Source organism: Zeus faber (genome assembly GCF_960531495.2).
Source record: "Zeus faber genome assembly, chromosome: 18".
Lineage (NCBI taxonomy): Eukaryota > Metazoa > Chordata > Actinopteri > Zeiformes > Zeidae > Zeus > Zeus faber.
This window is the reverse complement of record NC_137210.1, coordinates 15,859,219-15,884,866: the sequence shown is the minus strand read 5'-3', so window position 1 is coordinate 15,884,866 and position 25,648 is coordinate 15,859,219. Positions and strand designations below refer to the sequence as shown.

Sequence of the window (25,648 nt, the reverse complement as noted above, 5' to 3'; positions counted from 1 at the left end):
ATCCATCATCTATTCATCCATCTATTTATCATCGACCTATATCTTCGAATGTCGACCAATGCAGACTGAAAGCGCATCATCAAGGACAGCTCAACGCAGGGCATTTACTCAACTTTTATTATAATTTTTCAACAGTAGGTTTAACACGGTTCTCAATTTACTCAGGCAAAACTACTCACATAAATTAACAATCACACACAAAAATAGTAAAAAGTATCACATAAACTAAGTAAAAATGAATATAATTTTTATACTCAGGCCCAGAATATGGCATAGCAGATGGAACCAAGTGATACTGGCACATCATCTTCAGAAGATTTTTAGCACAACCATTTATTATGGCAAGCAGGCCAGTGCTCTCATCATCATGCTATTCCAGAGTGTGTGTGTGTGTGTGTGTGTGTGTGTGTGTGTGTGTGTGTGTGTGTGCGCGTGTGCGTGCGTGTGTATTTAACAATTTCTTATTTTGGCCTCAAACAGAAAACCGTTGTGATCAATTTACAGAATATTTTGTTAAAATCTCATTGACTTACCACGCTAGATAGATTTCATAAGAGTTAATGAACACAAACAAACTTAGGTCAAAGGTAAGGCAAAGTTCACAAAAGAACATGTCTGCTCAGTTTCCCAACTGTTCAGAAAGTGCTTAAAAAAAGTTTTCCATCAAGTTTTTAAGAGCAAACATTCTGAGTGTCCAGACCTACTTTGAGAGGGTGATTCAAAATCTCACATGACTCACTTGTACATGTATCCTGTATGACATTCAAGCATTTAGCCGAAAAGTAAAATGAACATCCAGTCTAAAATATTGGTAGCTTTAATGTGAAATATGCTTTTTGTATGAAGCTGAAATAAATTAGGTCAAAACGTTCGTACATATAAAACCAAAAAAAAAAAAAAAAAAGGAATTTGACCAGAACATTGTCGGAACAGACAACGCGTTGTTTCTGCGCAACAACTGAATCTTAAACACAATCTGTGTATTTTTGTCTTGACAGAGTCCCAGGGCCTGTTAACTATGAACCTAAAATATTTTCATTCTAAGCCTTTAACATGCTTTAGAAACAATATATTAAACCAGAACATACCCAAATATATATATATATGAAAAAAAATGTATAGGCTAATTTGCAAAATTATTTCGTTGAATTATGGGAATTCAATCTAACTTGAACCGAATGTAAATGAGAAAAGAAATACATGATCTACAAAAATACAGTTTTCATTTTTGCAACTTGAGGTTGCCACACAAAACAAATAAAAGCAGTTATAATATTCTACGTTATAATGGAAAGTGTTTCACACTTTTTTTTTTTTTTTTTCCTCTCTTCCAATAAAACATGACCTATATCATTTCGCTTTCTTTACAGAGTAAAAGCAGTTCTATGGCCTTGCTCATACCCGGGTGAATTCTACCAAGGATTAGACGCCTCAGCTCTCCGCCGCTCCGACCATCGCTCCCTGAACAGACATCTTTACAAACCAACGCAGGACAAGGCCCTTAAAGGTCATCTCAATAAATTACATTCAGTTTAGAATATAACAGAATACACTTTTTTTTTTTTTTTTTTTAATTGTTAAATAACAGGTTAAACCGTTAAAACTATGAAGGTATATTGAAAGAATTCCACCTATTAAGGGTTAAAACATCTCAAAAGGGCGAAAAAAACAAACAAACAAAAAAAAAAAAACCCTGGAAAAAACTTGAAAGCAACCGCTCAGAACAACAGCAAAGCGTCCGGAGGATTGTCCGAGTCACCGTCATCACACAACTCTTTGCACGGTTTATATGCCAACTTAAAAAGTTTTTATACAAAAGGGGGGAAATGAAAGGAACGGTAAATCATACGCACAATCAAATACAAACCTAATATAAAAAGATGCCCATGCTGTACTTAAAAGTAAAGCCTTTTTCATATGCAGTATATATTCTGTATATATACTTTATCATCTTTTCCACTTCCCGTTTACCAGACGCGTAGCTCCACTCTTCCCTGTGCTCGTTTCAAACAGACAAGTAGAGGGCCGAGTGCTGAACATTTGACATCTATGGACTCGAAATTGCATAATGTGATAACAATCATACCACGCCTAACACTCCACGACGACACAACACCTTCTATCCTTCTATTAGACAAATTGTAATAGCTGTGCACTGCACAGATTTTTAGACTCGCAAATAGAAAAATACGCCCCTCCCCACGCCTTCCTAATTAGCGACTGCTCAATTTCATCAAATTTTACGTTTGTGACACGCAGGGTCTAAGCCGCCGTAACAGAACAGAACAAAGCGCTCGACCGCCCCCGAGTGACGCTCCTTTCCTTCCAGCTATGCCTCGACTGTGAGTGGATTAAAGGAATAGCACTGTTCACCTTTTTACAGTCTTTGAAAGATTTGTTCTGTATATACATTTCTGTAGGCACTTTTAACATTCAAATGAAAACAAACAAACAAAAACAAAACAAAAAAAAAAATCACACCTGACACTTAGATGAACAGCTCACCAACTATCCAAACCCTGGAACTACGCTCACGAGACTTTTTTAAAGTTTGAACGTGACTTGCGATCAAATAAGGTCTCGTGGGGGGGGGGGGGGGGGGGGCAAAAGGGCGAAGCAAGCAGAGGGCCTGACAATCAGCGTTTTGTTTTTTTTCTGCCCCTCGCCAACCAAATAAATTGAGCTTTTCCTCTCAGCGGACGTGCATGCAAAGCAAAGGCACACCAGGAGGTGGAGCACTAACCCTGCCGCCGGAGCATCGCAGCATGCAGAAAATAGGCCTAACCCTTTGACATTTTTGGAGAAATGTTGACTTGTTATCTGATACAGGGTGTTAGGGCTTTACAATGTGGCGCAAACATTTTTTAACTCTTTAAAACTTTTATATGAAACAAAGAACTTTTTTTTTTTTTTTTTTTTTTTACCTTTTAAACATTCGCTAACGAAAGAAATGTTATTTTGAGTTTGACACAAAAACATTCAAAAGGAGGAAAGTCCTTACATGGGTCATTAATCCATTTTGTGTGTACTGTACATACATCATCTTGTGTGACAAATATCTAATAGAATATATTACCATCGATTTCGCTATATAATTACTTATGACGGATCAATGTGTTGTTTGCAGCGTTTCCCCAGCTTCTTGTCAGCATGCAGCTTGTCGTCTAACGTGGTATTTACAGAGCGGCTGCTGAGGAGCGGTCAGCGCAGCAGCTTGGCACTCGCTTCCTTTTCTGGGGGTTACTTGAGGATGATCTGTTTCAGAGGCAAAACACAAATTACTCCACGGCGGCAAAATGGCAGCGGGGGGTTTCAACTTGCTCCGACCGATTTTATTTCACAAAATGTTCTAGCAGCAGCAAAAAAAAAAAAAAAAAAGGTTTCATAGGGATCTGAAAAAACAAATAAAAAATGGAGATAAGACCACAGCCTTCCTCATGGATAAAGGCTGTAGACAACAAGGTATATATACTCTCTAGTCCCTTTACAAAAACTGTGCACCGTGACACATAGTGAAGACTGGGATCAACCTGTTTGAGTTACCACAGTCAGAGCCATAGCACTGGCTCCATTAATAGAGAACAACATCCAAGTACTGAAGTAGAAATGATATAGAAAGTAGACAACGAACATTTGGTTACAGGGGAAAAAAAAAAAAAGATAAAATAAAATACATTCATGTCGTAAAAAAAATAAATGTATACATAACAAATAAGTAAGATACATTTTTTTTTTTTTTTTTAATAGATAAATTGTCATTCAGTCTATTCTCAAATCACAATCAACAACAAAACAAAGTCTCGTCAGTTGGAGGAACGGGATTCAAACAATTTATTGACTTCCCTCCGTCAAAAGTTACGCCTCCCGCTTCCTCCCCTACAGTCCTATCTAACGGGGATCAATGAATCACCCGTTCCGCTCCGCTAGCGTTGTTTTTTTTCCTTTATCCATCCCTCCCTCACAGAATACCGAATCTGCGATGTCACGTCGATAAACAAAAACAAATGACAAAGACATTGAAGGAAGCGGAACCATGCAAAAAGGAATTATGCAACACCACAAAAACTATTCTACGCAGATGAGCGATCTCTAAATTAGTGCTGCCTGATCTGCAGTGGACAGAGCGAGAATAGCCCGTAAGTATTAATGGAGGTCGAACGTGAGGAAATCGAGAGTGCGCCACGACACTAAAGTAGGATTCGACAAGAAGCACTTATTTAGAGTTCAAGGATTCATGAAAGAAAGCTTTTAAAAAGGAGCAAACCTGATTGGCTGGTGCTGTTGCTGCGTAGGGGATACTTGTGGCAGGAGTAGTGGCTGCAGAAACAGTAGCAGGCGTAGCACTGTACATCATGGGGACTTTTTTCGGGAAAGGGAACCATGAAAGCAATGAGAAGGTAGGTGGAGCATTATGGTAACCATAGCAACCTCTACGTCTCGAAAACACAGGCCGACGCCGCGCCCGCGGACCGTCGTCGAGCTAGGCCGGCGGAGAGCGGGCGATCGACACAGCGAAGCAACAGAGCGGGAGGGGGAGACATGGAGAGGCGGGCTACTGCAGCACGGCTTTAGGAAACTCAATCCACAGCTCCGCAAATCGACCGGGAAGAAAATTCCAAAACATTTTAAAAAGGCTCAGACACATTTACTATGATTCAAATAAATGTGGCTGTGAGTAAATACGCTGCTAATTGCTTCCAGAATGTCGATCACATTTCCTAGCGCTTGGGCAAGAACCAAGAACCAATCCAAGGAAAGTACAGAAACAGACGCACTATGTTTTCATCTATATACTGCATATATTAATACATTTCTAGGTTACACTTAAAATTGTTTGAATATTTAGGTTATTATTTATAGCCATACACAGTTTCTAACTTTAATTGCATTCACGTGTTGAATTCAAACTCACTAACGGTGCCCACCTCAGTGCCGGTGTGACTCGTGTAAAAAAACAAGAATATTTTTGAGGGCAGCAGTAGGAACGATCCACACATGCATCAGTCATCACACCATACTGTATGTTAAAAAAATGAACATAAAAACAAGGGACCTACCAATACTGGTAGCGGGAGTCATGCACAAGACCGATCCTGTGAGGTTATGTGATGGAAAAGTGGAAAACACAGGGTTAGGTTGAGATGAGATTTCAGAAAAAAAATCTACACATTAAATAGAAAAGAGGATTTTTATGCCCTCCGACTAAATCAAAGGTGTTGAGTAATATGCACACACACAAAAAAAACAACTTTAAAGAAAGATATATATTTTTAAAGGGAACAAAGCATGCTGGAAAAAAAAAAAAAAAAAGTGCTTTGCTCATCGGAAGGAAATCATAGAAGTGCAAATCATTGTTACGATGACGGTAAAAGCCAAAGCAAGTTTATCTGCCACGGAGTCCTCGACGCCGCGGCAACGGCGTGTTGACAGGAGAGGATTAGCTGCTGATTTCATAGATCATGTCGATCCACGTAAACGTCCGCTCTCCTGTGAAGGGCTCCCTGGGATTTATCTCAGACAGGGACCCAAACAGATGTCCTTGAATATATTAAGCTCCTAAATAGGCGCTGACATTCTGATAAGCCATCAGACGCTGCCAGGACATCATGCTCTTTATTATGCCAAATGCCTTCACTTTGCATAATGCAAATGCTAATTACAGTGGAAAAAAACGCTTCTTATTTTATGGCTATCGTGATATATGAACCTGAGCACCGACGCAAAACGTCAGTGTTTTTCCGACCAGAAATCCTCTTTCCGTCAACAGGTGTGCTGTGATGACAGCACTGCAACACTTCCCCTGGATGCATTTACAACGGTTGCAAAGTTGGGGATTTTCTGGACAGTAACAACCCATCGAGAAAATACAAGTTTACACTCTGGCAGCGCCTGTGACTCCACGCTGCCACAAATAAACTTGCCTTGCCTTTGTTAACAATCGTCTTCGTATTTCACTGGTGATGGCAGGCTGAGGAGGGAGATGCTCCGGAACGGCTATGGCAACGGGGGAGACACCGTTCGGGTCGCCCGCCTCAGCCTCCGCGCGCAACAGTTGGTTACACACTATTACTAAATCACAAGAGCGAGGGGGTAAATAATAACTGAAAAAAAAAAAATAAAAATTGCGCAAGATTGCCAGTTTGCCTTTGAAGCTCGCTTTGAGTTCGGCCTTACCTGTGGGAAAGAATGCAGGCTGCTGGAGCTGAGCACTAGCCAGAGCCTGCTGGTAGTGCAAAAAACTGTGGTTGAGGAGAGAGGTGGTGCCGTTGCTCTTCTCCAGAGCTTGTCTCTTTGGTAGGGGTTGCAGGAGGCCGTGGGGGAAGGTCTAAAAGGTGACGAGAGAGACAGAGACACAGTGGGGCAACCTCTAAATGCATCGTTCGGTGATAACAGAAGTGTGTTGACTATAGAGTGCATTATGGTTACCGCTACCAGTGGATGACAAAAAAAAAAAAAAAAAAAAAAAAAATAATAGGTCAAGCAAGGTTTCATGGATAACAACAAATGAATGTCAATAATGAGTCAAGCAAATACAATTAAACAAAATAAATTAAGCAAGAAATATAAACTTAAGATGAATGATTTTTATGCACAAATACACTAGATGAGCCTTTAGAGTTTGTTAACCAAAATGACAAAATTAACAGTTATTACAGTATAATTAACAGCTACATGCAAAGCAAAAGGTGAAAGTACCAGGTCTACAGTTGCTTCGAGGGGTCGCTTCATTGCTTTGGCAGTCGACTGAGTCTTTTAATAGCAGGCAGCGAGCACATGATGGCAGTGGGCCAATGGGATTCAAGCGTATTAACATACAGGTAACAGCAAGCAGAGGTGCGCCATGGGGGACAGCATTGCATTGTGGGTAGGTGAGAAGGAAAAAAACAAAACAAAACAAATCTGAATGTGGTATACCACATACAAACCCATATACATGCACAGTAAAGTAACTGGTTCAAGGGCACACATGTTGGCTAACTCCAGTGTAACTCTATTATTACTGTAGCAGGTCGGCCAATGCCTCCTATTCATGACTCTACGTACTTCAATTTAGAACAACTTTATGCAGTGGCTTAGCTTACACGAAAATAAAGTTATTTCCATTGTAGATCAAACATGTATTGACAAAAGTAGTTGATCAGTGGTGTTAACCATTATCAATAAGCTATTGCTACTTCTGCAATGCTAAACACAAATATTATCCAGGATACATATATATTAAAAAAAAGGTATTATCATAAATGCACACCAACAGTTCCAAAGTATATTGTTCATTTTTATCTATTATTACATATTCAGATGTATTTTATTTGAGGACCAACTCATTATATTATCATATTAATGGAGCAGGAAAGTATTTATGGCATATTATAAAGCACAGAAGGTGGAGCTCTGTTTACTTCAGATTTTGGGTACTGGCTTTGAATTGTTTCTGTAAGAATTGTTGAATTGTTCTCTGAAAGAAAGCCATGTAGCTTACGTACATGACGACATGAAGCATCACTTGCTGCGCTAAGCTTGTGCCTTGTGGTCATGCAAAAAATAACAAAGTCACAATGTAAATGAAGGACTTAAAAATGTATACAATACGAATGGAATATGTAAAAGACAATGTAAAATGGTGGCTGTATAAGGGCAGTCCATGCACATGCCGGACAGCCATAAAATCTGTAAAAGATTGAAAACTTAACCATCAAAGCCCCAATATCTATGTAAAAAAACAAACTTTGTTTCATTTAGTAAACAATACACATAGCTTTAGAGAAAATAGGAGAAAGCCAAAGAAAATGTGTAAATGTCTGGGACTATATCTTTCATTACGTTTGTGACTTCATTATTGCGTCTTAACAGCTCTCCTTGGGCTACACTCACACCGAACGTGTTGCAAGATCAATTTCTTCTCACTCAATTGCTTTTCCATTAAAAATGTTAAACAATGCGTTTTATTTCATTCTTCGTGGCACGGATGATTGTGTCTGTCTTCCATAAGTGTTAGCAGTAGCTGCACGGAATGCCAGGATGCATTTGCCCCATTTTCACCAGCTGATTAACATCTGACATCTGCAGGGAATATTCATATTGTTCAATTAAACCTTTGGCTGTGGTTTTGTTTAATAATAATTAAAAAATATAATACATTCAAAATAATTCAAACTAAAATAATTTGTTGCTGACTATTAGAGTGTGGTAATTGTTTCAGAGTACATGGCTTAGAGTTAAATTCCTTTCTTGCAATATTGGAAAGAGCTAGCAAGAGAATCAACTTTCATTGCAGGGTTACTTAACAAGCTATTTCCCAATTAACGACAGGGCCAGCCTAGGATATCAATTCACTTGTAAAAATTAAACAACGTGGAATATTTGGAAAAGGTACATTTCCCATAAGCTTCATCCTATAAGGCTCCAAAGGCTTCTCCTGCCCCTTGCCAGGCAAGAGCCAAAACTTGCATGCACACGTCAGGCAAATCAAGGACGAGACGCTCTTTGCAAAAACGGGATGCCTTAAGCCTGCGGTCCAGCGGTGGAGGGCGGCTCCGCCCGTTGCTCAGCTTTTTCTTCGGCACAAGGAGATTGAGCACTGGAGACGATCACCGCCCGCTAGGAAGAGTCTGAAGTCTGCAGAACAGAGGTTTGGGGCAAGTTTTCAGCTGCTGCATGGGGTTTTGTCTCTCAGCAGACCCTTACTGCTTCCGAAGAACAGCCGGCGTGATGCGAGCGTTGTTCCTTCCTCGGGATGGAAGCAGAGGCCCACTTCTGCAGCCTAAGGAACAGCAGATGGAGGCAGCTGACCAACCCTCCACATCTCCCAGGCTGGAGTTGAGCATGAAGGGTCGAGTGGATGACATCTCATAGGACATCACTACCCTGGAGTTCACCCCCGGGTGCCATTTTTCCCCCAGAGGTTGAAAGCTGAGTGGGAAATTGGAAAACAAGCTTTTCCCCCCATTTGCCCACAACAGGCCACGGGTAGGAGGACAAGTCCCTAAGCTGACTGCCAACAATGCTGCTGCGCCAAACACCGTGGAGGGCGAGGGTATTATCTGCCGGCTGTGATACAACCACAGGTGCATATTCCAATGTTCATGCTCTTGGGGACCCTTCCCACTTATACCAGTGAAAAGGGTGTTCTCCAGCGCACATCTCGCCAGGGTGTTGAGATGAGCATTATTGTGACTGCCTAAATAATAAATAATTCCTACCTATACTGTAGTATATCTACAAATTGTATGACGGGATATTTCTGTCCTGGTGAAGGCTATCGCAGCCACATTGGTGTACAGACAGGTGTATTTATGACTGATTGAATATTGAATGATTGAATTGATTGAATGCCTCCTAAGGGGTGGTCTGGGTGGGTATTATGGTGAGTGTTTGAATGAGATTCTTATCTTGCCTCCATCTACAGAGTCTGATGGTACATGGGTATAATGCGTGTTTTGTTAAGCGTGTTTTGATAGGCAAAGGTTATGAGCTCCATCCTGATATAACGTATGACGTGCGTTCATGCCATCACATTCACGACGATGGGTTTGAATTCAACATTCTGGCATTTCCCTCAAGGAGCCCTCTCTGAATATAACCCTCACAGTTTGCACCAGATTCCCTCCATTACAGAGCTCCTCTCACAGACAAAGGATTAGCTTGAGGACTGCCTGCACTGGAAATGGACAAGGTCTCTTTCTGTCTCAACAGCTCTGCCTAGCACTGCTTTGTTTATTGATACTACTTGGTTGCGTTCACGTAGGAGACTCGCTGTGGGATTCTGCACAAATGAACCCGAATCTAACCTTTATGCCAAAAAAAATTGACAGTTCCTTCGGGTTAAGGAGGATCACGCAGGAAGCTTTCCAGCCCCCCTCATTGAAATGGGGTGGAGAAGAGACTCCGCTGTCTGTGTCAGATACAATCTGCGGAGTGCTATATCAGGCAGACAGCAGCCTTTTACACAATTGTTTATATGTGTCAGCTGGACACAGATGGGAACACCAGTTTCAAAACAATGAGGGTTGTGAGAGGGTATAACACATGCACTTATTTTGGGAGAAGAAATGACACCCCCTGCTGTTAGAGCGCACACCACCGATGGCGTGACAGCATCAAGGGCGTTATTCGTGGGGCTGGGCATGGAGGACATAAGCACAGCAGCGTTCTGAAATGACGCTGTGCACTATCACCAGGCTCCATCTGATGGATGTCTCTAGATCTTCTTTTTGTCATATGGTCCCCAGTGTGGCTGAGTGAACATCGCGCCTAAGTCCACGTCTAGACACATATACGTTCACGTTCACATTCCCTGCCTTTGACAACAATAGAAGGACCAGCGGGCAAACTCCGGCCTTCACAGTTTGTTTTGTTTCCAGCCCATCGAAGTACAATGTAATCCTCAAGGTGCTGAGGTTCAGTCTAGCATAGACTTGATTCTTTGGCACCACCTTTGAGATATTTGGAGCTTTAATAGGCAAGGCTTATGGGAAATAAAACAACAAGGAATGTCAAAATTGTAGTTATATGACCATGAGTATTTTAAGAACTGCTCCTGCAGCACTGGTGCTGAAGAAAAATCGTGAGCCGAGCAACAGGCTTCATCAACTTTTATACACAATTGGACTTCAGGCATAAGGCATCTGGTTGGTTTAAAGAGCATCAGCGGGCCCATCCTTGATTGGCTGATGTATACATTCAATTAATCAGTGCTGCCACAAAAGGCTTGGGGTGGGAAGCCATAGCTCTAGTTATGACATAACTTAAAATGGACCTATTATGCGCCACTAGTTCTGAGCCAGTGGGGTTTGAGAACAAGTTCCGGGTTCTGTGAGCCAATGGTGGGTTGCATTCTATTTACTCCATAACTTTCACTGATTTCACCTTATCAGTCCACCAAAATCTGTTTCTGAACAAATTTGTGGCGGGAAATAAGCTACCCAGCTGTTGAATCTTCACTCATATTAGATCGACAAGGCGTTTGTTGAAAGGTAGTTATGACTTTTTTTTGCCGTTCTCCAGGCTTTTTGAAAGACACGGACACCGCACCGACACATCGGGCTTATGGGAGGCGGACTCCAGCACTCGGAAAATAAAATAAGAGCAAATAAAATAAATACATATACAATAAAAACACACGATTTGTGTTTTACTAATAGAGTAGAAACCTAACGTTCCAAATGGTTGGAAGACTCGTTTTGCTCACAGCGACTACTTTCTCATTGGTTTACCTCATTATTTGACACTTTGGCCGCATCTAATATGAACATCCCACATTATAACATTATATACTATATTTCAGAAAATAAGGAAAAGCATAATAGGTCCCCTTTAATAAGACTCTGCTTTAGTATTGACTCAAAAATATTGTAATATTAAATGTGTTTGTAGGCATAAGAAAGTTACTGTTAGCCGATGAAAATTATTTGGTAATGTACAGTAAATCAGTGCTCCACATTCTATGATTTTAGGGTAAAATAACCTCATGATCTAGCTTAAGCCTCAGGGCATCTTTTATTGTGAGCTAAAACATTCCCAAGCAGTCTGCGGGGTAAGGGGTCCTGCTTACCATGGCTGCAGCGGCTGCCTGGGCTGCCACGATGGTCTGGTTGGCCTGCTGTTGGCCGGCTTTGATTTTTGCCTGTAAGTGTGCAGGTGGGTGGAAATACTTGCACTTCTCCCTGGAGCAGCGGCTCTTGATGTAGTCCATGCACACAGTGACCGTGTTGTCACTGGTGTCGATCATTGGGCTGTCGCTGGGGTGAGCAAAGCGGCAGTCCGTCTCTCCTCTGGCACAATTGCCCCGTTGAAACTCACGGCACACCTTTGAGGAAATCAGATGTGAGTGCGATGTGGGGGATGCGGGGAAATCGTATGAAAAACTTGGCGTTGTCGTGTGTGCGCTTGCTGTGCCCGGGTACCTCTAGTTTGTCTGAGCGTTGTTTTTGTGAGGGGGAGGAGGAAGAACTCTGGACAGTAATTGGCGGGCTTCCAGGGACCATGACTTGTGTACTGGGGAGTATCTCCGTGGACATCAGGCCCATTCCATGGCTTAGATAAGGAGAGTAGCCAAGGCCAGTATTCGTACTGAGTCCCTGGGTTACAGGAAACGTTGGCTACAAGAGGAAAGGTGACGGGTCGTCAAGTTTTAAAAGTGTTCGAAAGTTACACGACAAACAAAATGGTTCATCTTCCATGTTTAGGGTGTCTATTTCGTAACGGGCATCATGCGGTTACCACAGGCTGCAGGCTGGTCCCAGGGATCATGAACTGCATCTGCTGGGCTAGCATGGCCGCTGCAGTCTTCTGATGGATGAGATTGTTGCGTCCATTTATCTCCAACTGTGTTTTTAAGTGCGAAGGAGGGTGAAGATACTTACAGTTTTCTCTTAAGCATCGACCCTGTGACAGGACAAAGGGGGAGCATAAAAAAGGGTCAACAAGGTGATTGTGGATCGCAAATTGTCTTTCAGCTCAACACCAAAGTTACCACATCAATACTAAAATGTTCAGACAATGTTCAGACACCTTAGAAGATTTCACTCAGGAGGAAGGATTCATTTTGCAAGCTTTTGTTTTCCACTCTTCTCTAGTCTGTTTTCATTAGGATTTTTGTATTCAACACTTATAATGCATGTACATTTGCATGTCCACACAATAGCAATAATTGTAAATGATAAAGTATAATGGTTGCACATCTCTAACATTGAATGCACCCTACAGCCTGGATCTTACCCCATATACAGTAGTTGTTTTGTGTAAAAAAAATAAAACAAAACCCAAACTCTGAACAAGGGAATAATGGAGTATTGTGCAAAGCTCATGGCAATAAATCATTGGAATGACAAAAGAACAGCACTGTATTGCTGCCATGTGCCTTTAGTTTGAGTAATGTACATGTAAATGCTGGGGGGGGGAAATATAGACAGAATATGGTTTACAAACAGAAATGATTGTAGTTATAAAACGTTCTCAAAATAAAATAAAATGTGCTGTGGGTTTGTTCAGCAACACGATTGTGATGGACATAATTCCAATATCACTAAATTGCAAACTACCTATCTGACCACCCGTTCTGTGCATTTCTAACTTTTTATCTAACCTGAAAAAAAGGTCAAGATACTATTGATTTAATTTATTTAAAAAAATAACCTTGTATTGATGCACCCGTAATGCCCTCTTGAAATTAACTGGCTGTTTATTTTCTGTCCTAATTAACAATAAGCCTAATGCTGTCATTGCTGTCAGTCAAGCACCTGCATTAGCGTAATCATAGATTAGTCTCCTCTGTCCTACATATTCAAATGAGAATATATCCTTCCGTCGAGGGGTGAGAACTAATTTGAACTGATCTGTGTTTCTCCCGTGAGATTAGTATCAATTATTTCCTGGGAGAGTCTATGTGGGTTTAAATGACATGTAGACTCTTTCATTAAGAAATGCTACTGCACGAAAGCTGTTGGTAGGTATACATTAGCATTTCTCAAATACATTTACTATCATTTACAATAAGTTGCGTCTCAGCATCTCTTGGTAATGCATATTGCTAATAAAGAAAAACATTGATGTAGTACAGTTAAAGTGTTTTGATAGATAAATATATTTATTTTACTCGAACACTGACCAATGTATTTTTCCCTATGAATAGGACTCTATCCCTTATGAATGACACAAAGATGAACTGTTCAGACAGCTTGAGAGAAGCTAAAACAGCTGTTGACTCACACACAGTTTACTCTTGTTCATAAACAAAAGCAAGTCGCTAGGGGTATGTAAATATATATATTCGTTTTTCCAGATAAATCTGACATGTGTCCTCCATTCCCATTCATTATCGAATGAAACGTTGACTGAGATTTTAAAAATTCCTCGAATCACAGGATCACTGTTAACCAATTAAGACAAAATACTGGTCTGGGTCCTTACGTAGTTTTGTTTTCTATCAAACTCCTAAATTCAAGAATTCTCCAGGGATAAACAAGCTTTGAGAAATTACATTTAAACGTAAAATATTCAGCATACTTTTTGGAGGGAAACTGCTCACTTCTTTACCTTGGCCTAAAATAAGTAGCTGTGATATTGTAATGTTCCCAGAAAGCTCCTCTTCCCAGAGTGAGAGCGAACACTTCCATGATATGAAAGCTGCAAAATCTCTGCGCTGGTGTTTCCCCTATGTTCACATCCAGGATAAAGCTTACAGAATACTGTTGAGTCTGCAACTGAAGACTCAAAGCTCAATAGTTGTTTTTTTTTGTTGTTTTTTTTAAACATATGACACTTTATGTTCCAGGATTTAAATGAGATACTGCCATATACACGATACCATCCATTTTCAGCACTCACATTATGATTCATGAGATTTTCAAAGCCAACGTTTCCAAGATAGCGGAATATCTAATTAGACAGACTTTACATGTTCTCGAAGCAAATTTGTTAAGCTTAAGAAATTACACCTACTGTATATACCATGTTTCATATCTCTGGGATACATTGGGCGGCACTGCCGAGGTTTTGAAGCTTATTATAGAGCCCCCTTGTGCTGCATTCAAATGGAACACGGGAGACGGAAGACGGCAAACCCGGAAGTCATGTTAGTGGATGAGAGCATGACGGCAGACCGGCAAAGAAGACCGGCAAACAGCAATGGTACGCGGCATTTGCCGCCCAAGTTAAAATATTCGAACTTTCTGCCGTCCTCCGCGACGGCATTACAGCCGGATGTCATAGAGGCGAGGAGTCAACTCTACTGTGTATGTTTGCTGCGGCTCTTAAATGGCTTTGATTAAAACTGTGGCTGTTTGGTGTTTGTAGAAAGAAAGCAGATGGAGGATTTGGACGTGGTGGTCTCGCATGGCGCGGTTGATTCGTTAAAGTTGCTGCTCCGGTTAATTACTTATATAATAATATAATAAAATATGAATAATCAACAAAAAAGGTAGGGCTTCGATTGCCAGTGGAAACCAGGTGATCAGCCGAATGATGGCTGATCACCTGTTAACAGTTAACAGATCAATATGCGCTCTCACTCTCAAAGCCACATAACAATATCCATAAATCTATCCATAATGCGCCTGCTTGGAGATGAATATTGTGCTTTATACAGTTGCCGGCATGTGTGAAGTTAACCAACTATGGATGACAACATGTTTTGGAGGGAATTTAACATTCATTTAAGTTTGCAATAAAATATTAATAGTAAGCTGCATTGTTATAGCTACATGCATCATGAAACTTCTTATATATAATAACAGACAGGAAATCATTTAGTTTAATATATTTTAGAGTCCACATCACCATGGCAACATATCGTCACTTTTTGCCGTGGTACCTACCCCTCGCTGCCCCGTGCCGTTCAAAAAGTGCCGTTATGCCGTTTGCCATCTGCCGTGTTCTATGTAAACGCAGCATTAGGCTGAATTGGTACCAAGCTTTTTGGATACAAGTTTATGAGGGTTTACTAGGGTGCCAGAAATAGATTTTGCATGTCCAGCATATATTTTGCATTATATATAGAGCATTGTCAGGTTATCCTAAACTGTAGCGTTTATACAGAACAGATACAATTTGGAAATCCAATAATAACAGCGAGTTGTGATGCTATACCCACCCACACACTAAATGTTGAGTACCATTATGCAAAATGCATAAAAAGGGGGATCGCTCTGAATCTGGGGTGTAGCTAGAGCACACAGTACAACATTCATAATACTCTCAAGTGTTCTTCATGCTGGGTAAAGGGATCACTATTGTTTTATTAAATGTGCAATATTGTCTGGGCCAAGTCGTAATCCTTTCAGGTTTGTTCAGTGCCCAGCACTGAGGAAGTGCTTAGTTTGCTCGTCCTCAAATCTCCAGGAGCCATACTTTAATGAGTCGGCTTTATTCGTCTATCTAGAAAATGTGCACTTTGAACTCAAATGCAAGATCACAAGATTACGCTGCGACCCGGCTGAGGCATCAGCCAGTTAAACAGATGCTGCTTTCATTGTCTTAAAGGATTACATTTGATAAGCTATGTGTTTAGATCAGTGGTTCTCAACTGCTGGGTCCCAAACCAAAACTGAGTTGCGGGTCCACTACAAGCATGTCTGTACATCCAATTCTTTAAATCACTATGCATATATTTTTTGAAGCATATAGAACTTCCAATTATGAGCTTTCATTTTCAAATGCTGCTTCCAACTGTGGCATGTGGCTGTCATGACTTCATACCACCAGTGTCCCTCCCTCACGCATAGTTTCTGTTAGTAGGTCAAATTAAATTAAAGATAATATTATCAGATTGTCAATGGATTACTGCACTTTTCATTTTGTTGAAATAAATAAGAATGGTTCAAATCTCAAATAACATTGGGTCCTGCCTTTAATGATTAACCCCTTGGCCACACCAGAAACAACACATCAGCGTTGCGAAAGCGCTTCAGATACACTGCCATGTTAATCAAAATGGAAGGTCACACCAAGCAGAAGTCGCAAGGCTCCTAAACCACTCGCCTCGCCGACGTGCAGTCTGACAAAATGACGTGACGCTTTCACGACGGTGACGCGTTGCTTCTAGAGCGGCCCAGGGGTTAGGACAAACCTGGATCCTGAGGCTTGTCTGGATCAAGTCAAAGCCGTAATGGTTTGGACTGGTATTAGGACACTAGCGTGGGCTTATTAGCCAGGAAGTGCTTCAGATCCTTCAGTCGAGCAACACAGCAAAACCTGAGCGGTCGCCCCATAATAGACTGAAATCAGGGTTACATGTTTCTGACTCTAAGTATAATGTTGAGTAAAAACATTTTGACTTAGGTTTTTAATCACATTGCGATATACTGTATAGTCCATTCCTATTCTTCGCTATTTTTATGAGAAGCATCTAGCGTCTTACGAAAGCACAGACAGCATCAGGCTGCAGCATTGCTTGAAAGAAAAACACAAACAGCAGACATGTGGCAGACGGTAGTCATGAGATACGAGTTACAACACAAAGACCATGCGCACAAAATCAAGTCAGGAAAGTATGTTAATAGTAATTGGTGAATGGCTGCAGGAGCCTCCTGCTGCCATTATGTGGATCTTTGTTAGTCCTTTACAGGCCTGAGCTCAGTAATCTGAGACAATGAAAAGGCATTCTTGCCCTGACTGGAACCGATGACTTGGGGATTTTCAGAAACAGACTTCCTCGACTTGGCTAGAAAATGAGAGATAACATTACAAACGTGATTTAATATTTGAGCTCAGGGAAGAACATGAGCTGAGTAGCAAGCTCTGTGCAGCCTAGCACAAATAAGGGCCAGTGTAAAGCTGGCTATCAAGCAAGTGCTGCCTGACAGCCCACCAGAGGCGGTGTCAGAGGCAGGCAACATCGAAAAACTCCTCTTAAACAACAGGCTATTCATAGGGAAGAGATGTGACATTATCACATGACTGCATCTAATGCAGATTTCTCGGCCAATCGCTTCTTTTACATCCTCACAACAAAATAAATTCTAGACCCAAAGTTAATTCCATTCAGATCTTGATTGTTGTGGGCCTCTCAAATTAAGAAACTGGCTTAATTCTACAACGCAGGGTTTAGTATGACTCAACATTTAACATGCAGCTAAAGTAAAATAAAATGACAGACGGAAGGATGACATAACATTTCTGACAATATTGTGTGAATTGTGCAGTTTGTGGGCGGGTTGAGTTTGTGAGCATTTTAATCCAGTTTGCCAAGGGCAGCATTGCTCACCACATAAAAAAAAAAAAGAAAAAGAAAAATAAACTCAAAGAAATATCACTGTTTAAATAAACAATACTGTAAAATGAAAAGTGCAAAAGCTTTAGACTCAAGAATTAAAGAAAATGCACTTTTGTTTGGCAAGCACAATTGCCATATATCTTGAATTTGTCCTCTGTGTTTAACCCATCCTTACTATTCGGGGATGTTTTATGTATTTCTACCTAATACACAAGCACTAAGCCACAGCTTGTTTTAGTACTCTCTACATTGACCTACTGTAAGAGTCACACAAAGAGCCTGTTGGTTAATAAACCCATGGGTGAGAGCAGTTTAAGAAATCACTGTGTTGAAGTTGTGGAAAAAACATTATGACCCCTTCTACGATTGGTGAAAGGCCTGCTATTCAGGTATCATGTCTGGACAGATTGTTCTAGTTATCCAGCATTACAAACCAGTTTACAATTTTCAAAATGACCGGTGGAATACATCGAGAACCAAACAAAAACCAAATAGATTTTTACATAAAAACTAGTGTGCCCGTTCAAGACATTTTAACGGCACAGTTTAACAAAAATGTCAATTATTCAGTCCTGTGTTCCACAATGGAAGATGAAACTGTCGGTTAAAGTCATACACCGGAGAAAAGACAGTCTTTGTGACTCAGTTGCAGAGCCCTGAATCCCTACCCCCGGCTGGCTCGCTATTTATTGAAAGTTTGGTAATATGTCGCGTGTCCAAATTGCACCAAATTCGACACTGCACGTCCTTGGGTCCCCAGCAACACACCCTACCAAGTGTGAAGTAGATCGGATGAACGGATGTCCAGATAATCTAAGGACATACACACAGACAACATACATACATTCAGACAGACGGAGATTCCTGGATTTATAGTTGGATTAGTGCATGCCCATTCAAAATGGAAGACTTTCTCAAGACATTTGAATGGCAGTTTAACAAAATGTCAATGATTCAGTCCTGTGTTCCACAATGGAAGACGTAACTGCCGGTTAAAGTCCTACACCGGGGGAAGACAGTCTTTGTGACTCAGTTGCAGAGCCCTGAAGCCCTGCCCCCACGATGGCTCGCCGTTCAAGTTCAAATTCATGTTCAAGAGGTTATTTGTCACATTTATATTCATACGGTCATACATATATGGCGTGAAATGTCATGACACCCGGTGATTACGCACAATAAGCTCTATAAGCTCTAAAAATACTAAAATGTGCGTAATCGACACAAGGTGCTCGTGTTGATTCAAAGTTTATTAATATTAAACACGTGTCGTGTGTCCAAATTGCTCCAAATCCAACGCTGAACGTGCTTGGGTCCCCAGCCCCCCCTGCCAAGTGCAAAGTCGATCGGGTGAACGGTTGTCGAGATAATCTAGTTTGATGTTATGGAGTTTTGTAGTATCTTTCCAGCCTGTCGGCGTTATGGTAGTATTCAACATTCAAACCCTGAAGGGGGCAACGCTGTATCACCTTTTAAGCCCGAGTGCATGGATTAACCCAGCTATATCCATTTGCACTAACTTGAATGCAACACAATTGGATCCCGACCGCCCTCCGTAAATAGCCACCATTAAACGAGTGATGCATTTAAAACCTGATGTGTTCATTGTCCAATCACACAAGTGTCAAAACAGCAACAGTTCTAATGTAGAGTTAAACCTGAAGGACTTGAGCTATTCGTTTCTTTCTAATCAGTCAAAAAAAACAACAGAAAAAAAAACCCCATTTTCAGCATACAGTAGATCAAGCTGTCAGAGAGTATAGCATGCATGACATATCTTACCTTGAGTGAGTCGAAGCAGGCAATAACTCTCCCATTTTCAACTTGGCAGCTCTTTGGTGGATGTGCAAATTTGCATTCCTCCTCACTACGTGAACAAGTTCCTCGCTGAAACTGCCGGCACACTTCCAGGGTTAGCCATTTTGTGTCTCTCATGGAGGAAATATTCAAAGCCATGGCCGGGTATTTAAGTCGTGCGTCGTGGGTAAAACGTTAAGTCAACCTTGTTGACCGATAACCCATCTACTTCCACTGCAAATGTTATTCACAATTTCTCGCTCTGAGTCGAAGATTCTCTACAGGAGAAAAATATATAAATCCTCCGCGGAAAAAAAAGGATGGTCCTCCATTAGCCAGCGAGGCTATGTCTGGGAACAAAATGGCATTAATGGAAAATTAATGGCCGTACAGGGAAAGAGTGTGGTCGGTGGTTGATCTCTGATACATTCAAGTCTGAGTTCTTCTACAGTGCCCGCATATAGAACAGCTCTGTCATAGCTTCTATGCGCCCAAAGTTGTGCAAAGTGAAATGGAGGCGGAAGACGTGCAGGTGAGGTATTCCACGCTGGTGCTTGTGTATAAAAGGAGTATACTGTAAAGCTGTAAGGGCCTTAAAGGGAGTATAGGCTTGCTATGTGCACAGGAGCTTCACGTAGGGGAGGTCCTCTCAAAGGCACTTTCTTACGGTGATCTGAAAAAGATGGAAAACATTTGATCAAGAAACAGTTGGTGAAGCTCAGCTGTAACAAGTGTAATTGAGTTATTTTAGGACCATTGTTGGATTAACACAATAAAGGAAGGACCAAAACGACATAAAGCCAGGCACAGTTTGCTTTACAGTACCTGCCTTGAACTTTATGAACAGGGGCAATTTATTATCAAGATGTTGCTGTATGTTTTGCGTAAAAAATATATGTGCAGTTACAACTCATGGCCATGGGTGCTCTTGCGCAAAGGTATATGTCGACTATAAGGTGTAGTTGATATACAGGGTAAAGCCTGGTAATGTATTTTTTTCACAAAACTATACGAAGGCCTGGTACACAACAACTGTAAAGCTAAACCCAGTGCTAGAACCCTATTTCTTGTAGTTTGTACTCCAGGTCGAAGGCAAATGGAGGCTAATTTAATCAACTCTCAAACCACAGCCTGCAGTGGATTTGTTACGAGTTTCATCCAAGAAAATTCAGAGGACACAGAGAACAATTTCTTCAAAGAGCCAATCAGACAGCAGATTTTTTTTTTTCTTCACTACAAAACGTTGATCACAAGTTGATGAGATGACACTGTAGCCAAAGACGGCTTCTTTTAGAGCTGAGTGGCTTTCGTAAAAACAAAGCAAGTGACAAGAAGTGAATGAAGACCCCTAAATGACCCTAACGTCCATACAAGAACAAATGTACATGTGTGCTTTCACATGAAAAACTACCATGTGACTCTGAGGTGACGAATATATTTCAGGTGTAAATTCATTTAGATCAAAAGTAATATGGAGAACAATGTGGCTCCTGTATGAATAGTTTCTTCTTATCAGTAAGGCTTCACTTAAAGTCCACAGTTTGGGCTGGGTAGTGAAATGCCACACTTTTATGTGATGTCATGTGATTTTTTGTTAAAAAAGCTTTTTTTTTAAAAGAAAGAAAGAAAGCAGACCTCTGACGCAATTTTCCAGTTTAATTTAAAAAAAAAAAAACAGTTCATGCAAAAGGTTTATGAATGGTAGTCCATGCATTCTCTCTTAACAACTTTAGCTTATTTTAGACCCTTTTTATTTAGTGTATGAGACAATTCAGTATATTGTTTAAACAGAAACGACCCAGTTATTTTGTTATACTCATTTCCTCCTGAATTAACCCTGTCATTACCAAATCACTAAGCTTTCATAGGACAGATGGTTACTTTTCACTCTGGCATGAATTCTCAGAGGAATTGCATTCCTTTGGGCGACCTATACCACTCGCATTCCTACTGTATTGAAACTCAATATTGCATGAAGACACAATTTCTTTTAAGAATAGCGACATGCTGGACATTGGAAAAAATGCCAACCTGTTTGTATTTCAACATTTAGTAAAACCACACAGTCTGTGTTTTACTTTCATTTGTGGCAAGATAACTCACTGCTCAAATATGTGTTTCACCATGTTTGTGCTGCATGGCACAAACATGAGCCAACAATGACATACATTACATCATTTAGCAGACACTTTTGTCCAAATAAGTGAATTTTGTCGGGAGCATCAAACCACTGTGTATATCACAGTCATAGCCAGCTAAACATTCACTAGGAATAAGCAGCATTAGTAATGCAGCAATAAAACAATATTAAAGTGTTTACTACAAGAGCCTTGAAAGTAATTTGGCTGATCACAGTTTCTGTACGGGATGACTTAGAAATGAATGGTTTTACTTTCAAACTGGACAAACAAACTATTAGTATCAGTAGTAACTATTAAAGTATTTCTTAAATGTGCAGCCTCCATTTGGCTGCTATCCCTCAAACACACATTTTTACTTGCTCTAGACGATGGTGATGTAGGTCACAACCCTACTACCCAAAAGAGGTGTTTTACATAATGCATTATTATACTTGATTAGTTCCATTTGATTAATAGGTCTTGACAGCCTACTACTTTCAGCCTACAATTTTTCATCGCATTCACTCTTATATAAATAAACAATATTTATTATCTCTATAAAGCTTCTTTGGTTGACCGATGTCTTAAAACAAAAGTCGAAGGGTCAAAATGTGCCTCAACAGCAAACAGATTGAGTATCTGTGTCTCATAACATATTTTTTTTAGATGCTATGAGCCATTACAAAAATCTTTCCTTTCCTTTGCACATTGTTCCTGCTTAATGTTCTAGATGCTAGATATACAGTAGAAAATGAATAGGTTCATGCTTGCTTCATTTTCTAAGAAGCACTAATCTTTGTTGCACAACTTAAACTGTATGACAGGGTTAAGTCTACCTGTATTGTTGAGATTTGTCAATCTCCTTCGAAAGGTTGTAGAATTTTAAAAGTGTCTCAATTTATTATCGGAGATCCTGAAGCATGTAAAAATAGTTAAAATAGTAAATGATTAATTAATTATACTGAGGTGCACCCAGAATTACATCTTCCTAATGGCTAAAATTCAGATTGTTCATAATGTTTGGAAAAATGGGGATAGCCATCAGCCAAACTATATCAAGCAATCCAAAGACGACACACACACACACACACACACACACACACACACACACACACACACACACACACACACACACACACACACACACACACACACACACACACACACACACACACACACACACACACACACACAGCAGTATTTGTATAATATATAGTAACCCTCAACCCATATCTTATGTATTATTTGCTGCTACATTGTAATGTCCCCATGTCGACACTTAAGTGTCATCTAACCTAACCAAAAAGTCCATAAAATAGGACACTTTGCATGCTGCAAAGCACAGTATCATGGACTTGTAACATGCTCAATGACTGTATAACCTGAAAGTGAAATAAGCTATTATGTTCACTATTAGTATGTGTAATTGTTCTGTAGGTAAAGGCTGCTTTGTTGTTACTGCAAGCCATAAATGGATGTCGTTGGCACCTTTGCTTCAGATCCTCTGATACTTGTCTGACTAAGACAAACAATATGTCGAAATCACAGACACCGTGTGTGGTGAGCTAGGCACAGGCAGGAAGGCGGGCTCGCTTGATATTGAAACACACAGGAAGTGGCAGAGCAAACACAAACGGGGCTAACTCTCCACATTTACAGAACAAGGTGATCACTCCATTATCTGAGGCAGCCACAAGTGCAGACCTACCCTAATCAAATTCACACAAGTCTTCACAGCGTAACTTGCTTTCAGCTTCACTGCGTGGTGTTCAAAAGCATTATGCAGCAAATTCCTCTGGGCACAAATCAGGAAACGGAGCAGGGAACTAACCTCTCACTTACTGCAGCACTCTGGAAGATCCGCCTCGGACCTCAGCCACCGTGTATAGCTTATCTCTCCAAGCTTCTCCTGCACAATCACCATCTGTTATTATGTTCAATAGGAATATACGCCATTCTCTCTCTTCTCTGGTATGTTCTTCAGTTCCTAGACCAAGGTAGTAGGAAAGAGTGAGTGCTTAACTGTAGCTAAAATATTTCTAGCCACCCCCTTCCTGCCTGACTGCCCGCCTCCAGTAAAGCCCTCCCAGGTCTGGCATCGGCCAATAGAAAGCCAGGAAACCATGTGCTGCATAAGATCTAGTGCCCCAGTGCACACTGACAGGCTATATGCAGTTTGTAAACATCTACTAATGTACACATATACTAAACAAACTATTCATTAAAGATACTATGTACCAGGTTACAAGCAATGAATGTGTATAATATATCAACGAAGCCACTGTAAATGTTTATCCCTAATCTAACTATCACTACATGCTTATAAACTCAGATCCCTTATCTAACTCTCGCTAGGCTTACACCAACCAGTCATCTAGACGGGCTGTAAAAGAATAGCTCACCTCTGCCAAATAGATCTTTGTTTCCAGGTTAATTTCAGTTGTCAACCTTCTTTCAAGGACTTAAATTCCTATACTGACAAAACATTTCGCGTTTCTGGTTAATTGAAGAATGGCAAAACGGTGCCCTTCAAAAAAAGAGCAACTCTGAACATACATGATCACACTATCAAGGAAACATTTTTTTCTGGATTCACTGACATCTGTAGTCTGTGGTCAATATATACATCAGCCATAACATTAAAACCAACACAAATAACCACTAATATTGTGTAGGTCCCCCTTGTGCCACCAAAACAGCTCTGACCCGTCAAGGCACAAGACCTCTGAAGGTGTCCTGTGGTATCTGGCATCAAGAAATGCTCACATGCCCATTGTAGGTGCTTTCGGCAGAGGACAGGGGTCAGCATGGGCACTCTGTCATCTAGCCATCACAATTTGGTCCTTGTCAAAGTCGGTCAGATCCTTACGCTTGTCGATTTTTCCTGCTTATAACACATCACCTTCAAGAACTGACTGTTCACTTTCTGCCTAATATATCCCACCACTTGACAAGTGCCATTGTTATGAGATGAGCTATGTTTTTCACTTCACCTGTCAGTAGTTTTAATGTTGTGGCTGATCGGTGTATATGGAATATACACTCACTGAGCACTTTATTCTGAACACCTGTAAACCTTCTTATGCATGCAATAATCTAATAAGCCAATCGTGTGGCAGAAGCAATGCATAAAATCATGCAAATACGGTTCGGCAGCTTCAATTAATGTTCACATCAACCATCAGAATGGGGAAAAATGTGATCCCTAGTGTTTTCAACCGTGGCATGATTATTGGCGCGGGCTGGTTTGAGTATTTCTGTAACTGCTTCCTGCAGTGAAAATTCTGGGATTTTCACACACAACAACAGAGTTTACTGAGAATGGTGCAAAAAAAACAAAAAACATCCCGTGAGCAGCAGTTCTGTGGACGGACACGCCTTGTTGATGAGAGAGTTTAACAGAGAATGGCCAGACTGGTTCAAAATGACAGAAAAGCTACAGTAACTCAGATGACCACCCTGTTCAATTGTGCTGAGCAGAAAAACACCTCAGAATGCACAACACGTAGAACCTTGAGGCAGAAGGGCTACAACAGCAGAAGACCACATTGGGTTCCACTTCTGTCAGCCAAGAACTTAAAGCTGAGGCTGCAGTGAGCACAGGCTCACCAGAACTGGACAGTTGAAATCTGGGAAAAACCTACGTAACCTGGTCGGATGAATTTTGATTTCTGCTGAGGCGCAGAGATGGTAGAGGTCAGAATTTAGCACCAACAGCATGAATCCATGGACCCAACCTGCCTTGTCTCAACAGTTCAGGCTGCTGGTGGTGGTGGTGTAATGGTGTTTTCTTGGCACACTTTGGGCCCGTTAATACCAATCAATCATCACTTGAATGCCACAGCCTATATGAGTATTGTTGCTGGCCATGTGCGTCCCTTCATGGCCACAATTAACCATCTTCTAATGGCTTCTTACAGCATGATAATGCACCATGTCACAAAGCAAAAGTCATCTCAAACTGGTTTCATGAACCTGACAATGAGTTCAATATTCTTCAGTTTCCTTTCCCAGTTGATTGATC

The 25,648-nt window shown here is 40.8% G+C and overlaps 1 protein-coding gene across 5 annotated transcripts in view; it reads right to left on the bottom strand.

Annotated features, from left to right (window-relative positions):
- Nucleotides 1-105: 105 nt before the first annotated feature.
- The window catches only part of LOC307244172 (muscleblind-like protein 2a), a 27,108-nt gene continuing 1,565 nt past the window's right edge, over nt 106-25,648 (bottom strand). Inside the window, exons 2-11 of one of the 5 annotated variants that reach the window (XM_080019251.1) lie at nt 23,456-23,611; nt 19,490-20,177; nt 12,220-12,384; nt 11,904-12,098; nt 11,552-11,806; nt 6,697-6,750; nt 6,175-6,325; nt 5,058-5,093; nt 4,265-4,359; nt 106-3,255 (exon numbers count right to left, since the gene is read on the bottom strand). In XM_080019251.1, coding sequence (XP_079875377.1) covers nt 3,241-3,255; nt 4,265-4,359; nt 5,058-5,093; nt 6,175-6,325; nt 6,697-6,750; nt 11,552-11,806; nt 11,904-12,098; nt 12,220-12,384; nt 19,490-19,663 — 1,140 coding nt within the window. In that variant the 5' untranslated portion in view covers nt 19,664-20,177; nt 23,456-23,611 and the 3' untranslated portion in view covers nt 106-3,240. The remainder of the gene's footprint in view (nt 3,256-4,264; nt 4,360-5,057; nt 5,094-6,174; nt 6,326-6,696; nt 6,751-11,551; nt 11,807-11,903; nt 12,099-12,219; nt 12,385-19,489; nt 20,178-23,455; nt 23,612-25,648) is intronic. The other 4 variants (XM_080019253.1, XM_080019254.1, XM_080019252.1 and 1 more) reach the window with 4 other exon arrangements.